General features: G+C 52.9%; 7 protein-coding genes across 7 annotated transcripts; 4 read left to right on the forward strand and 3 right to left on the reverse strand.

Annotated features, from left to right (window-relative positions):
- Positions 1–147: 147 nt before the first annotated feature.
- CLUP02_05241 (MCM2/3/5 family protein) lies at positions 148–3698 on the reverse strand (the record flags this gene model as incomplete). The annotated part of the gene is made up of 10 exons (XM_049284249.1): positions 148–185; positions 227–358; positions 499–520; positions 577–2524; positions 2578–2702; positions 2758–3002; positions 3073–3182; positions 3226–3309; positions 3446–3508; positions 3625–3698. The coding sequence occupies 10 exons, from the start codon at positions 3696–3698 to the stop codon at positions 148–150; spliced, it is 2841 nt and encodes a 946-aa protein (XP_049141392.1).
- Positions 3699–3781: 83 nt separating this feature from the next.
- CLUP02_05242 (ATPase) lies at positions 3782–7473 on the forward strand (the record flags this gene model as incomplete). The annotated part of the gene is made up of 2 exons (XM_049284250.1): positions 3782–3898; positions 3955–7473. 2 exons carry the CDS (start codon positions 3782–3784, stop codon positions 7471–7473), a joined length of 3636 nt encoding a protein of 1211 aa, XP_049141393.1.
- Positions 7474–7650: 177 nt separating this feature from the next.
- On the reverse strand, positions 7651–8157 carry CLUP02_05243 (uncharacterized protein; the record flags this gene model as incomplete). Its single annotated transcript, XM_049284251.1, has 1 exon — positions 7651–8157. One exon carries the CDS (start codon positions 8155–8157, stop codon positions 7651–7653), a length of 507 nt encoding a protein of 168 aa, XP_049141394.1.
- Positions 8158–8616: 459 nt separating this feature from the next.
- Positions 8617–9355, forward strand: CLUP02_05244 (uncharacterized protein; the record flags this gene model as incomplete). Its single annotated transcript, XM_049284252.1, has 4 exons — positions 8617–8671; positions 8776–8860; positions 9068–9204; positions 9288–9355. The coding sequence occupies 4 exons, from the start codon at positions 8617–8619 to the stop codon at positions 9353–9355; spliced, it is 345 nt and encodes a 114-aa protein (XP_049141395.1).
- An 86-nt stretch (positions 9356–9441) lies between these two features.
- CLUP02_05245 (uncharacterized protein) lies at positions 9442–11688 on the forward strand (the record flags this gene model as incomplete). Its single annotated transcript, XM_049284253.1, has 2 exons — positions 9442–9802; positions 9875–11688. 2 exons carry the CDS (start codon positions 9442–9444, stop codon positions 11686–11688), a joined length of 2175 nt encoding a protein of 724 aa, XP_049141396.1.
- A 307-nt stretch (positions 11689–11995) lies between these two features.
- CLUP02_05246 (uncharacterized protein) lies at positions 11996–14447 on the reverse strand (the record flags this gene model as incomplete). The annotated part of the gene is made up of 2 exons (XM_049284254.1): positions 11996–14224; positions 14307–14447. The coding sequence occupies 2 exons, from the start codon at positions 14445–14447 to the stop codon at positions 11996–11998; spliced, it is 2370 nt and encodes a 789-aa protein (XP_049141397.1).
- Positions 14448–15434: 987 nt separating this feature from the next.
- On the forward strand, positions 15435–15647 carry CLUP02_05247 (uncharacterized protein; the record flags this gene model as incomplete). Its single annotated transcript, XM_049284255.1, has 1 exon — positions 15435–15647. One exon carries the CDS (start codon positions 15435–15437, stop codon positions 15645–15647), a length of 213 nt encoding a protein of 70 aa, XP_049141398.1.
- Between the last annotated feature and the right edge of the window lie 41 nt (positions 15648–15688).

The raw sequence follows: 15688 nt of genomic DNA on the forward strand, positions 1-15688 counted from the left end.
TATACATGTACTAGTGTACCAAGAGATGTCTACTTGTAGAAGGGGGGGGGGGTAACAAAATTTTGTATTATACAACCATATCATCCAAATTTCATGGGAATTCCAATCTGTTATAACGATGTCTAAAATACCAGAAAAAGTGCGGAATCAGGCCAGAATCGGCCACATGTAGAAACGAGAGACATCTGATGCCAGTTGTTCATTATTTTTTATTTCCATCTCGGACGGGACTGGACAGCTAGTCCGCTCGCAAGCGCTCCGCCAGAATGTTCCTCCTTCTCCTTGCTCTCCTTCATCTTCCTCAACAATGTCAAAGCCAAAACGCCAAGTCCCAAAGGCTTCTTTTTCACGAAGCAAACTATGAGAAAACAACACAAGATTTGAGCTAACCACCAACCGCGCGATAAGACGACTACTACTACGACTCCCACATGCTCGCTCAAAATTCTCATTCGTCCCTCTCTGCGCCGTTGGAGGTGATGAAGACCAGCCTCGTACCATTTCCAGCCGTTTGCCAGACCTATTTAATGAATTATCAGCAATGTTCATCGACATAGGTGTTGGGAAAAAACTTACATCAAGCTCATTGTACTCCTCCAGAGCAGCAAGCCATTGGTCCTCCGTGAAGCCCTTTGCAATGACACGCTCCTTGACCTTGCGAAGACTGAGCTCGACACCGAGCTCCTCCTCGTCGTCGTCGGCGTCGTCGGCGCGGCAGGCGCCGCTGTCGGCGAGGGTCTTGACGAGGTTGTAGATCCTGCTGCTGGCATTGAGGCGCTGGCGTCCATTGGCGGCCTGCTCGGCCGCGAGACTCTCCTTGGAGGCCTCGACGAGGCGCAGGGCTTCGTCGACGTCGTCGTGGGTGACCTCATTGCTGAAGCGCAGGCGGGCGAGGGCCTGCGCGAGGCGGACGACACCGAGGAGAGTACGCGGGGTGGTGTGGGTGAATTGCTCGCCCTTCTTCTCGGCGCGCTTTTGCTGGCCACGCATGCGGACGTACGTCTTGCCAATGTACTCGGAGACGGAGGCAGGGACGACAGGTCGGTAGGTGCGGGCCTGCGCGACGTAGGAGCGGACCTCGTGGGGAGAGAAGACGACTGAATCAGTGCCAATATCCGGGTGGCGCTGGTGCATGTGGACGTAGGTGACGTGCTTGGCAAGCTGGGCATCGGATTCGCGGGTCGGTGAGTCGAGAAGAAGGAAGATGATGTCGAATCGAGACAGAAGGGCGGCGGGAAGGTTGATATTCTCGACGGGGGAGATGCGGGGGTTGTAGCGGCCATAGATGGGATTAGCGGCGGCGAGGATAGAGGTGCGGGCGTTGAGGGTGGTGGAGATGCCGGCCTTGGAGATGGAGATGGTCTGCTGTTCCATGACCTCGTGGATGGCGGTGCGGTCATTGTCGTCCATCTTGTCGAATTCATCGATGCAGCAGATACCGTTGTCGGCAAGGACGAGGGCACCGCCTTCAAGGACCATCTCATCAGTGACAGGGTCTCGCATGACGGCGGCCGTCAGACCGACACCACTTGAACCACGGCCGGAGGTGTAGACACCACGAGGGGCGACCTTCGAGATGTACTTGAGCAATTGCGACTTGGCCACACCAGGGTCACCCATGAGGCAAATGTTCAGGTCACCACGAATCTTCATGCCGTCCTTGACCTCCTTTGTGACACCACCAATGAGTAGGAGAAGAAGAGCCTTCTTGACATCGAGGTGACCGAAAATCTCGGGGGCGATGGACTTGGCGAGAAGCTCGTAGACTTGGCCGGACTGTCTGTATTGGTCGATTCGGCGAACCAGAGCAGGATCGACAATCATCTCAGAGTAGGCCTTCTTGTGCTGAACGATGTGGTGCGCCTCCACGTAAGTATCGGTCAAGAGGCCGGCCTTCATCGCCTTGAAGCCAGTGTAGGGTGTGGGAAGGAAGATGCCAGAGATGTCGACAACGTCACCGGGGTTCACCTTGCGAACGGAGGTGCCGTAGCACAAGACGGTCAGAGTTCTAGGGATCTGGCCAATGGGTACCTGCTCGGCCAGCTCCTGGACCTTGACCTCCTGGAAGGGCAAGAACTTTGAGGCTCTTGAAGAAGGGTGTAGTTGACCCTTGGCTTGATTGGTCTTGCAGTCCTCGGACGGGCATACGGTCAGGGGGCCGTATGACTTGTCGTTGACGGGTTGGAAGATTTCACAGCCGCAGCGATCGCAAGTGTATGCGCTCACTTGTACGATAGGCTTGACGTCGGAAACTCGGGTGGCAATGGCTCGGACGGTGATGAGATGACCCAATTGCTCGCCCTTGACCTCTCGCACGGCGAGCGCCTTGACGGGGTGGGAGGGAGTTTCGGATCGGGGCTTGAAGACGAGGGTATACCGGCGCGTGAGCTCGGCGGGAAACTTGTCCTCAGCAATGCTGGGGTCGGGCAGCTGACCATCGACAGGCTCAGTAGCCTGCCTCTGAAGGATATCGTTTCTCTGTTTTCTCCGCTCCATGAGAACATCTAGCACATCATCCTTGAAACTATCGACTGTTAGCCATGATGCCCCTGAACGACAGGTGCCGGGGAGCCGTACGTGACATCTTCGCTGGGCTGAGGCATAAGCTTGTCGACCGCTCTTGACATAAGCTCGACGTAGTGCTTGGTGTTAATTTCGATAGAGTGGACAAGCTGAAGTTCATCGCCAAGGGATGATTCGAACTGCAAGAGTCAGTCACTGTCCGCGGGCTTGATATGAAGAGCTACTGCAACTCACACTCGCCAAATCGTCCAGGTCAATCAAGACCTCATCAATCTTGCGGTCTGCCAGCTTCTGCATCATGACCTTGTATTTTGGGCCTGGCGGACTCCTGGCCTGGCGACGGGTGCCGCGTGTCTCGTCATCCTCCATCACCTCATCGTCGCTAAAGTCATCCTCGTCTATCGTAATGTTTCCAAGGGCATGCGAAATCGTTTGCTCGGGGGACGCCTTGAAGTCTGTGAGGAAGGATTCAAGTGCACCTATTGCAGGTCAGCACGGTCATGATGGCGGTGCGGGAGAAGCCATGAGCTTCAGGAGGGTTGAGCATACTCTGCTGCGCTTCGTACGCTACTGGCGCCTTGAACTGACGAAGCGCCATCTTGACAGAATCTGTGCGATCTCGGCTGTGGGGTTGGTTTCCTTCAGTCTTGGGATACGAACTGTGTGTTCGACAGCAGCGATGCGATGATGAGGTTGCTTCACTTGGTCTCTGCGACAACCGCGGGGAGTGTGGACTTTGTGGTTCTGCTGCTATCGGATTGAAGATTATTTGGCGCCGGGTGGGGGCTGGGAAGAATCGAATGTGAGATCAATGCGACCAGGGGTTCAGAAATTGGCCGGGCGACACGCAGGGACGCGTCGCGGTCAAGAAAGGGGAACGCGTTGAGCCACAGGGTTTAATTGATTTGCAGCCACACATTACAGGTACCTGACTGTTGTACTTTTAGCTGCTACCTGAGGCGCAAGCTGAGGTATTAGGATGCACCTGCATGGATTCCAGAGTACGTACTGCCTGTAGCTACCCCGTGTTCGGACCCAATGGGGGTGGAGGTGGCTTTCCCATGCCGGGAATGCCTCGGCGTCGGCACATGCCAGGGTCACTTTCGGCTGAACTTCCAGCCCCAGCTCCAGCAGCTCAAGCTCCGGTGACTCTCCGCAACAATATCTGTAGTCATTGCCTAGTGTTCTCGTCGTAGAGTCTGTCGCTCTCTTCCTTTGGATCTTCTCATGGACCACTAGACACTCAATTGCAGCAGTCATGTCTTCCCGGCGCAATGCGCAATCGACTCCGGCCGAGATCTCCCTCACCCACCTCAAGAACTGCCTTGTCAATCTCCCCGCATCGCTGGTCTCACTCCTCGTGAACGTCAACACAGTAGGTCTCTAGTCATATATTGTCAATGGTTCTCCTTCTCATAGCATCCCCTACAGCCTGCACAAAATGTCGTTGTCGAACTCAGTTACCGGCCCTCCGCGGGCGCCTCCGGGTCCGGCGCATCACAACAAAGATCCGTCTTCGTCGGATGGACGGGCATGCCGAGTAAGCGCAAGGCTGTACCCATAGTCGGGCGCGATGGCATCAATGGAGGTAGACCAGGCGCTTCGGGGCGCGACCAGGAAGTGGCGCAGGTCGAAATCGACGCGACGCTGGCCAGCACCCTAGGCCTTACAGACGGACAAAAGGTGACGGCTTCAATACACGTCGATCCACCCATCGCGCACACGATCAACATCGAGCCGCTCACTCTGGAAGACTGGGAAATGATTGAGTTGCATGCGACCTTCCTCGAACTCAACCTCCTCTCTCAAGTACGAGCTTTGCCAAACCCCGCGTTTACTTCCAGCTCCGGCTCATTGGTCGCCCCTCACGCCTTGACTCTACACCTCTCGCCAACATCGACAGCAAACGTTAAAGTAGTTTCTCTCGATCCCGCTCCCGGCGCCGAAGTTCCTTTCGTCAAAATATCTCCCGACGCTGAAGTCATTGTTGCGCCAAAGGTCCGGGCCAAGACAGCACACTCCCTGGGAGAGAATCGTAGTGTGGCAAGCACCTCCAAGTCCAAGCGCAGCGGCGCAAGTACAGTCCGGCGGCGTAGTGCGCGGGAAGATCGTAAGCCTGCCCTCTGTTTACGCGGTATCGCCCATTCGGCTTGCCGGGAGTGGTTCGACGAGGACCTGACTACCCAAGATTTCAGCGTTTGGGTAGACCGCGACATTCTGTACACCAAGGATTTCCGAGGTGTGAACTATGTTTCGGTCAACATTCTGCGACCTACACCACAAGCAAGTTCCACCCAGAAACCACAAGATGCTGAACAATCAGCAAGCACATCGAAAGTAGCTACAAAGGTTGTCGCACATCTACGCGCTTGGGACGATCCACCCGACAGCAAGACCATTGCCCTCTCTCCAGCATTGTGTGCAACGTTGGGCTTTACAGGATCCGTTGGAGGGATTGTCAAGGTCGAGCCGGCGCCGCAACAATGGCCGCTGGATGCTGTTACAAAGTTGATAGTCCAACCGTTTGCCGCTTCCAAAAAATCTTCAGATGGATTGAAGTTCGGTGGCGAGTCCAAGGCTGGCAAAGAGGAGGCGGCCGAGCAATTTAGGCATCTGTACGCTCGCAAAGATGCTGCCCCTCTCATCACCGGACCTTTGACAGACGGATCAGCAATTGGCCTTTTCGAGGGCCTCGAGGCTCCTCAAGGTTGGGAAGGAGGAGTAATCAAGTTCGATCCGCCAGCTATCAACAGCGATCCGCTTAGATCATCAATAAGATGGGTCTTGGGCCTCAGCGAGAAAATTCCGGTCGACATTCGAGACCCGGTTCCCCGACCGTCGTGGATGAACGACGATAGTATCGCTGAGTTACAGCCGTCCTATGACGGGCAGCTAGTAGGCATTGATAAGCTCCTTCAAGACCTTCGAAGCCACCTTTCACACCTTTCCTCGACTCTCCTGACCGGTGCTATGGGTTCTGGCAAGACTGCAGTTGCCAGGTCTTTAGCGCAGGAGCTTGGCAAAGATCTTTTATTCCATACGACTTACTTCCCATGCCGGAAGCTCGTTAATGACGAGACTCGAATTGCTACCATCAAGGATACCTTGACCCAAGTATTTATGTCAGCCAGCTGGGGTGCTAGGCTTGGGGGCAAGGCACTCGTAGTTTTGGACGACCTCGACAAGCTGTGCCCTGTGGAAACCGAATTGCAAGTTGGCAACGACAACGGACGGAGCCGCCAGATTAGCGAAATCATTGGTTCCATGGTACGCCAGTACTGCAACGTGGATACTGGAGTGGTCCTGTTGGCTGTTGCGGAAGGTAAAGATTCCTTGAACAGTGTCATCATTGGGGGTCATGTCGTCCGCGAGATTGTTGATTTAAAGGCGCCAAACAAGGAAGCGAGACGAAAGGTCATGGAAAGCATTGTCAGAAGAGACGCAATCTCCGCTGAAGACTTTCCAAGGCCACCGCAGAATGGCAGCCGGCCACCCACAGCTGACGGAAGCGCCGGAGGGGAGGACAGCGCATGGATGGATGCCGGCAGCCAAGGCAGCCGCGAGAACCAGAATGGCTCCAGTGGAGGATTCGTCATCAGTCCCGACTTGGATTTCTTGGATGTTGCTGGCCTCATTGATGGCTATATGCCAGGAGACATCACCCTACTTGTGGCAAGAGCACGGAACGAAGCCATTATCCGGTCTGTCAACGATACGGACGGTGAGGGAGGTGCGGTACATCTGAGTCGCGTCGACTTTGACAATGCTCTCAAGGGGTTCACGCCCGCCTCGCTGAGAAATGTCTCTCTACAACACTCAACCACCACTTTCAGCTCCATCGGCGGTTTGCAAGAAACTCGCAAGGTTCTCCTGGAGACTTTGCAGTACCCAACAAAGTACGCCCCAATCTTTGAGCAGTGTCCCCTGCGATTACGGTCAGGCCTGCTGTTGTATGGATACCCAGGCTGTGGCAAGACCTTGCTTGCAAGCGCCGTTGCTGGAGAATGCGGCCTGAACTTCATCAGCGTCAAGGGACCTGAGATCCTCAACAAGTACATTGGAGCGTCTGAAAAGAGTGTCCGCGATCTCTTTGAACGCGCGTCAGCTGCGAAGCCGTGTGTTTTGTTCTTTGATGAGTTTGACTCTATAGCCCCAAAGCGTGGCCATGACTCTACTGGTGTCACAGACAGAGTAGTGAACCAGCTTCTTACGCAGATGGACGGAGCGGAAGGTCTTTCCGGTGTCTACGTGCTGGCAGCAACATCTAGGCCAGACTTGATCGACCCTGCTCTACTTCGCCCTGGACGCCTGGACAAATCTTTGCTCTGCGACATGCCGCTATTGGAAGACAGAGTGGACATTTTGAAGTCACTTAGCAGCAAGGTCAAGCTCGGCGAGGAATTGACAGAGTCCGACGACGCGTGGACTGATCTCGCACGTAGAACCGAAGGCTTTTCCGGTGCTGATCTCCAGGCTCTTGTGTCCAACTCCCAGCTGGAGGCGATCCACGATGTTCTGGATGATGTCAGCCATGCCCCAACAACGAACGGCAAGGTCAATGGCAAGTCGTCTTCCCAAGGCTCTGTCCCCAGCTTCGTACAGTTCCGCTACGGCCAAGACGCTGCACCTGCCGCGAAGCCGATCAGCCGGCAGAAAGAGCTTGTTGAAAATGCCGCAATCCTCGCCAAGTTGGAGAGCATCAAACTTGCCCGTAAGAGGGTCAAGCAATCTCAACGCCCAGAAGGGGATGGCAAGCCGGTCAACGACAAGGAGGTCGTGGTTAAGCTGGAGCACTTAATGAAGGCCCTGGAAAACACCAGATCGAGTATCAGCACGCAAGAGCGGGCCAGACTGCAGAGAATCTACCGGGAATTTGTCGTTGGTCGAAGTGGTGAGATGAAGGATGGCCAGGGAAGCATGGAAATTGGCGGGCGAAGCAGTTTGATGTGAGATATCAAGAAAGCCATATTACCGTACAATTGAAAGTACACCTCTCAAAACTAGACACTGTTCACATATGAATCTATCCGCGCAACATATCCACGTCTGCCGTCTACCGCGAGTTGCTCCTGTGCATTACTTACGGGCATTTCATCTTTCTTACAGTCGCTCCTCTTGGAAACCTAATCATGCCATCTTTCCTTGCAGAATCTTCTTATGGAAATCCTTCCAATTCGTCTCACACTGCGATTTGACAACCCCAGCCAAAAGCCTCGAGCACCGAATCTCAACAACCTCCTCCAGCTCTAACGCGCCCTCACCCTCGGCGCCCTCGGCATCCTTTACGCGCCAGCGCGTCTCGAGCAGCACGTTGAGCGGACAGCTCGTACGCACGAAGCTGCCGTCTTTCGTGAACGTAAAGTCGTAGTCGCTGACGGCGTCGCCGCTCCAGATGGCCTTGGGCAGCATCGAGGGCACGCTGTCGGTGACGGAGAAGCACTGCGTCGCGGCGATGGGGTCAATGTCCTTTGGGACGGTGGGCGGGATGGCGGGCGTGCGGGCCGCGTAGTCTTTCATGTTGGGGTCGCATTTGATGTGGTGCTCCGCGTCGTGGATGAGGGCTAGGGCGCCTTCGCGGGAGAGGGTTGAGGGGATGGGCGAGATGTGTGTTACGGTTACTGTGGTGTTCAACATCTTTGCAAGGTGGTTGTGTTTGGTGATGGAGTTTTGATGCCGTGGGGTGTTGTTGGCTCAATGAGTGTGCAGTCTACAATGTCTTGAAATTTATGTTTAGATACGAGGGCGATGAGATGTGTTCTTTCAGAATGAAATTGACGTCTGAGTATGAGATAAGATGTGCAGTGTGAGAAAGGAACCCGCAGCTGAAATGATAAAGTATATGCCCCAGACAAAGAAACTCAAATTCGAAGACGATGATGCCGCCCTCCCGAGCTTGCCCTTATGCGTCAAATTGAGAGGCCGCTCTCTAGGAGCTGCATGTGATACAGTTGATGTATCAGACGAAGCCTCCCTTTTGCGTCCCACGGACCCGAATACGGGCATTTGGAGAACAGGTGCCCACTGCATGATGGAGTGTTTCCTTTACTGAATCCAGGGTTTTTTGGTCTCCCCCATTGTTTTCTTAGGCCAGTCATGGATCCAGCGCTCGTGAGGGTGATTCCCCGCAGACCCGGTAGATCCGGAATCAGTGAGCGAGGACAAAGGATTATGAGCCCAGCGACTCGGGCGGAAGAAGCTTATTTCGACCTCAGTGGAATGCCATTCCCAAAGTTCATGTGCACATCAATACAGCCGGCCCTCAAGTGGCGCAAATGGTCGTGACTACGATCGGTGTTTTTCCAAGTGTGTTGGGCATTATGGGGCTCGGCGGAGCTGCGTAAGGTAGTCCCACGCGGGATGAACCAGTGGGTCTCGGACCCGGATGCGGATGCGGATACGGGGAGTATAGTAGATTCCTTCGTCGAGCGAACTCCGGCATGCTATCCTATCGCCGTGATACGAATACCGATGAGCCCTTCTATAAGATTATGTCATGTTTTCTTTTCTTGCCATTCCAAGTGTCTGAAATGACGAGATGCACAAGTCTTTCGGGCCCTTTGCCTGGCCTCACCATTGGACCGCGGTTTGGTTGGCCTCCTGCAGAATCTTGGAAAAAGGGAGGGACGCAACTGTTGCTGATTCGCTTGTGTCATATCAAAACGCCTCACCTCATACATCTTGGTATGCAGCATACATGGCAAGGAAGCTGCTAAGGTGACTTGCTGCACGCGCTGCGTTTGAATACAATTGTTCGCTCATACAAGAAGCCTCGGGCGCCTGCCGTAGGCGCAAGGCTCGGCATCATGGCTATCACAATACCAACACTTTGTAGTCACAATGTGCTCGTCAAAAACCAGTCGTTAAGTGAGTTTTCTTTGTCCCCTTACAACCATTTCAGAACAAATACTTTAAGCCACGATGGATAGGTCTGGCGAAGGTGGCGCTGCGGCAGTTGCTTGCGCCGAGAACATATCACTATTGCATCTTTTGAGCAAGTTTCATCACTACCCCCAGCGCAATCCGCCATCATTGAACCCTGTTGAAGAAAAGGAGAGAACGCTGCAGTTCAGTAGAGAGCGGAGTTTATGCGGCGCCTTTGCGTTCTTGGCCAGCATCGATGGAAACCCGGACTTCGTTCCGGCTGTCTACATTGAAGAACGAACTGAACAACGCCGTTTGGAAATTGTGGTGGCCGTAAACGAAAAGAGCCCGAACAATGGTCAAGAAATCTTGCTGGATATCAAGCATGGATTCGAACAGATTTTCCAGCAATTAAAGGGTCTTGACGGCAAGTATTGATGTTATCCTTCTCAGGTGCTGGGGAGACATGAGCTTACTCGATGCTGAATAGATCCCAAGGAATCAAGATCCAAAGTCGAGGATGGGGTCTTCGAAGAGGTTGTAAGGATGTGCTACAATCGGATTCTCAAACGCATTCGCGAAGAGCCCGCAGCACGAGCTGGGAGATCGCAAGGGCGCCCAACGAGAAAACGACAGTCAATTGAGACGTTGCTCAAAACGCTCAGCACATACTTTACTCAGCCGAGCAACAGCATGGCACAGTCACAAGAGCTCTTGACAAGAGCTCGCGATATAACAAAGTCACTCGGAAGATGGAGAAGATACCAAGATCCTTCTATGCTGAAGTGCTTGGTGGAAGATATATTCCAGCTCTCACTAGTCGACCACTTTGAACAGCTCGTCCACATGATCCCTCACACGGAAATGGCCCCAAGCTCGAAAACGAGCCTGTGCAATATGATCTCCAAGATTGCGCGGTACAGAGAGGTCTCTCGACATATATACCGGACTGCAAAGAAGTACCCAATTGCTAGGTCCGCGGACGTGGTGACGGTCAACCTCACGAGCTTTGTGCAAGGAGCTTACGGACGGATGGGAGCATATGAAAGGGACCCAAAACTCACCACAGCTCTGTCAAGGAATGGAATCACGAAAGGCCCCGATCGGGTCCTCAGGAATGCCTGGTCACAAGAAAACGATCAGGATGTCAACGTTGTATTCGAAAAGCAGGCCAAGGATGTACTGAAGAACGCAAAGGTCCACGCTGAAGTTCAGCTGATATACCACTATCATCTCAAGAGCCGCCATTCAGACCTTCCTCCCAGAGTCATTCGATCCAGCAAAGACGCATGCTACCTCTGCAACGCCTTTATTGAAGCTGAAAAGACATTTTACACGTCCCGCTGCCATGGGAGGTTATACCCGTCATGGAAAATACCGCAAGTCACTAGCCGCCTCGACCTTGCTCAGAGGTTTAATGAGTTACTGAAAGGTAGAATAAGCAGTGCTTATAGCAATTTGGCTGGCTTCAAGGCCAATTGCCCAAAGGCAGATCCGGCGGAGAGCACGCTTTCGACATTGAATTGGTCGGTCTCGACTGAGGTAGACGAGCTATCAGTACCGACCGTTCCAAGTGAAATAGATGTCGTCATTGTGACTACTCAGAAAGAAACAGAGAATCAAGAAATGTCTCAAGATATCGAAGCACAAAATTATTCTGTTGGAAACAAGAATATGATTCAAGAGGAGTCGCAGGAAGGGAATCAGGACGGCCAACAGGAGTCAACATCAGTGATGAACGTACCTGACACTGAAGGGATTGCAGACAAAGGAAGTCAAGCAGACGAACCAGTAGAAATCAGCATACATGTTGAACATGAAGAAGAAGAAGAAGAAGAGAGACCAACTCCACAGGTACAGGCCGCCGAAGACAGCAAAGCCACGACTGTAGTTGGCCAAGATGATGAAGCTCGAAGCACAGAGGCCTCCCCGAGACGAAGGAACGTCTCACCAGTCCAAGAAGACCGTACTCCACGCATAAGTCCTGCTATTCGAATATCTGATAGCACCAGAATTCAGTCTCAAATTCCCGATCGGCGAAGTGAGCCCAAGAGAAAGCAACGTCCAATTCGGATTAGAACATCATATGCTGTTATCAGAAAAACGTACCGTCCTGAGGAAAGAACTCCATCCACCAAAAGCCCGGTGTACAATATTGAGAAGACAACTGTGTACTCCAATGACGGCAAGATCGGAAGCAAAAAGCGGACGTTTCCACCAGCTCAGGAAAGTGACACGATCTTGCAGGAGCGAATGCTTCCTGCCAGAATTAGGATTATGATGAACATCTTGGCCAATGTATGATGAGCACGGTGATACCTCATTTTTTTTTCAATTGCAATTTTCATTTGAGTTGAGACTATCTGCGTTGGCCTGCGTTGAACGGCTCAAGCAGTCCTTAGCCAAGGACTCTTGGCCTACACACTGAGCAAAGTTTGATTCCTAGAGAACAAAAGTCGGGCCATATCCATCCCCTCATTACCATGGCCAAACGAGCTGCGTATGAACAGCAAAGGTTCTCAAAAAACAAATCCAGTACGCATTCCCGTTCCCTCCCACGACAAAATCGTCCGAATACTCCAACATGTTACAAGTGAGACGAGTTAAACTCTTATAAAGGGCGGAGTTGGTTCATGTGAACCTTGACAACCTTCTCGGTGGTGAACAGCGCCACGGCACCATCAGGGCCGTCCTGCTGAGGCGCGATTGCCTTGGCCTTCCCCTTCGAGTTGACTCCGTTATCAGAAAAGAACATGTCCGCAACAGGTGCCTGGCTCTCAGACTGGCGACCGAGGGCCACATTGGGGTGTTCAGCTACGCCAGAGATCTCGGAGGTGTCAAGACCCGTGAGACTCTGCTCGTGAATCCAGCCCTGAGAGTTCGGGATGATGAACTTCTGGTGAATGACCTGGGTCTCCACCACATCCTGGTACTTCTGCTGCGCAATCCAAGCCTCGAGGTCGTACAGCATGTAGTAGCGAGCTTGCTGCTGGATCATCGCATACATGGCATAGTCGAAGCCGTTGCGCGCATCCCAGAAGAGTGGATACATGCCGGTGCGAAGGAAGCGCAGAATGTGAGCAAAGAGATCTCCATCGTTGTCGAAGTGGAAGACGCCATCGCGGTACCAATCGCGGAAGTTGATGGAGAAGATATATTTGAACCAGGGGCTTCTCTCGAGAACATCCATAGAGCTGACGAAGCGGCGGCCACCAATCTCCAACTTGATCTGGCCTCTATAAAGAGGTGGCATGCCGAATCCAGCGGGGACAGTAGGAATTTCGGGGAAGTCACGGCCGACGAAGTTCTGGTTGGCACCCGGGGGCGAAGGCATAGTGCCTCGAGTGGTTCTAGTGAAGAGAGTGCGAGCAGGCGCAGCACCCGTGCCGAAGTTCACGTTGGTGCTGGATTCGCCATTGGAGTGGAGCTTGTTACCCACTTCGAAGTCGGTGACGGCGCGGGCTGCGGGTGCGTCAGAATACTGGCTTCCATCCGTGGACGTGGTGCTTCCGGCGATGCTCGGACCATAGGGGTTAACTCGGGGGTCATCTGAGAGAATCTCGGGATACTGGCGGGACCAAAGCGGGTTGGTGTAGTAGCCGGGATCTTTCTGAGGCTGGAAGAGGGTGGTCTTGCCGTTCTTGACCCAGATCTTGGGCTCAGCACTCTTGTCCCAGACTGTAGGCGAGAGAATAGAATTTGAGGCCGCTTTCATGCCTCCAGTACCAGGCTTGATGGTCTTGTCCGAATCGTCCGAAACTCCGCTCTCATTGTCGCTATCGCCAGACTTGACGGAAGAGCCCGCGGCGAAGCGGACCTTCTTCTCACCTGGAGACTTATCGGAGACGTAAGTCTTCAGCGCGCTGAGAAGGGGATTAGGAGGAGGGGCCACTGCAGCAGGAGTGAAAGCCGTAGCTTCGAGCTTTCTAGCAATCTCCTCGTCGGTGTCGGTGATCTTGATCGCAGAACCGGGCTCTGTGTAAGAAGAGAGAGCGCAGTCATGATTGGCATGAGAGTTGCCTTTGAGCTTGCTCTGACTGTGCTTGTTCTGAGGTTCACTATTGTGGATGGTAGGGCCGGAGTATGTAGACGATGGCAGCAAAGGAGCCTCCTGATCATGGCGCTGGTTATGCTGGGCAAGCTGAGTAGAAGAAGGCGCCTGAGTGCTTGGCTTCGCAACAGCACTGTTCTTCTTCTCCGGGGATGGATTGTAAGAAAAAGCAGAGAGGAGCACAGCGTCAGCAGAGTCCCTGTCGACAATCTTGAAAGAGCTGGAAGCTCTCTTGTGGCGATGGATAGGCAACTTAGTCATGCGACTCGGAGACGGGTTCGAAATTGCTTCGTCGATAGTCAGTTTAGTACAAGGCTTCACTTCGAGGGTCTTACCTCGGATCTGATTCTTATCGGCGAAATCGATGGTGTCAATCTTGTCCGCCGAAGCCGCGGCGCCAGACTCATGCGCATCCTTGTCTTCGGTAGTCACAGAACGAGTCGTAACAATGGTGACGACAGAGTCGCGAGTACCATTCTCCTTGGGATCATCCTCGAGGTTAGCGGCAGAGTTCTGAAGATGATTTTCATTCTCACGTCGGTTGCTTGCGGTGGCCTTGGTAGGCGTGGCTTCGTCATGGGGGGCGGTCTTGTCGTCAGCGGCATCGTCAACCCGCTCGGGGCTGTGGCCAAACAGCGCAGAGAGACGGTCTCTACGGCTCTTCTTGCGACCGGAAGAGTCAGAGGAGGCAATTTGTTTGCCAGACAACTTTTTCTTCGACATCGTGGTTGCGAACGCGGGCTTGGGAGCTAGGGGAGGATTTCCGATCTTGACTGGGATGGAGCAAGTCTGCTAGAAGTCAAAACAATGTACGAAAAAGGAAGAAGAAAAACAATGGAAAGGAAGGAGAGATATGATTGTTGCCACTGACCTCGAAAATCTCCCTCGAGTAACGCGGGTCCGGCATGTGCTGCTGCTGGAACGCTGCAGTGGCAGAGTGAGGATGGACATCATCTGCCGCCGAGGCATCGCATCGCCAAGGCGACACACTGGTGCTTACATTCACCACCATCGCTGCTGGAGTGGGCGGTATCCGTGAGTCGAGTGTGAAAGAAAGCTCGTACAAGGATTCAGTCCCAAATCAAGGAAGTAGTAATGCGAAATCGAGTGGTGGCGTCTGTGATGTCTGTGATGGCCACGACAATCGCAAAATAGCCTCGAATCTAAACAATGGTCAATGGAACCCTTTGACGAAGGATTTGAATGTAAGATGAGTATCTGGGGAGTCTCGTCTCTTACCTCGAACAGGAAAATATGATTCATTTGTGTTAGGGACACAAATACCAACGATAACGATGAGAAGACTACTCCTGCGGATGAGAGGCTTGCAACCAGCTTCGTGTTTTCGAGGAAAGAATGAAAGGTTACGAATTTGAATTGAGGTGCGATGAGAAGGGATGAGTGAAGCGAAAAGAAAGAAGGGCAGCGAGCCTTGCAGGAAATATTCCTGTGGACAGAGCGATGTTATTGACGGGGGAAGGTGCGGCAAGTCTGGGTCGCTCTTGCCCCCGAAACTTTACTTCCCGTGGCACCTGCCTTTGCTACACTTGCTCCTTCCCACCGGATATTCTTATGCTAGATACGTATTCGGCTTATAAGATGGAATAGGAGAGAAGACTCATTGTCCTCATCCAGTGCGCTCCTCTACCTAGCAGCCACCCACCTGATTCAAGGTCAGATGGTATGGTACCTACCTATGTTGGTGTTGCCTCTCGATGTCGATAGATCACTGGAATACCGTCATCGTATTCGTAGACTCACATCAACTCAGAACCTGTTCTCGCCACATCATGTAGCCGAGATCGACCATGGCAATGGAGGGAGCATATGCGTTTAAGTTACATTACTCCGTAAAAACCATCGAACTGCCCTTCACTACGTAAGGTATCAATTCTGGCATTAGTCAACTGTCTAAGAGGTATTTACGATTCGTTGGGTGCGCAGCTGCAGGAATCATTCCAAGTCTTCAGTGAATGCCATCTTCGTTCGCGATAGCCTCATGGTCTGGTCCTTTTGGATCACGACTAGCATGTTTACGCCCGGTGTTGGGGGAACTACCCAAAAAATCAACGACACCTGGATGTCACTGACAAGAAATGACTATCAGGAAGACCTAGAACAGCTACACGCAAAAAATGTCTCGGCAGACACTCGAGCCGGTATATCAAGCATTGTCATTTCTCGTGATCCTGAACGACAGACCGTCCCGTAGAATTGGGTGATGATCTTGCGAGTCGCAACTAAGGTACATCG

This window comes from Colletotrichum lupini, chromosome 3 (assembly GCF_023278565.1).
Source record: "Colletotrichum lupini chromosome 3, complete sequence".
Classification (NCBI taxonomy): domain Eukaryota; kingdom Fungi; phylum Ascomycota; class Sordariomycetes; order Glomerellales; family Glomerellaceae; genus Colletotrichum; species Colletotrichum lupini.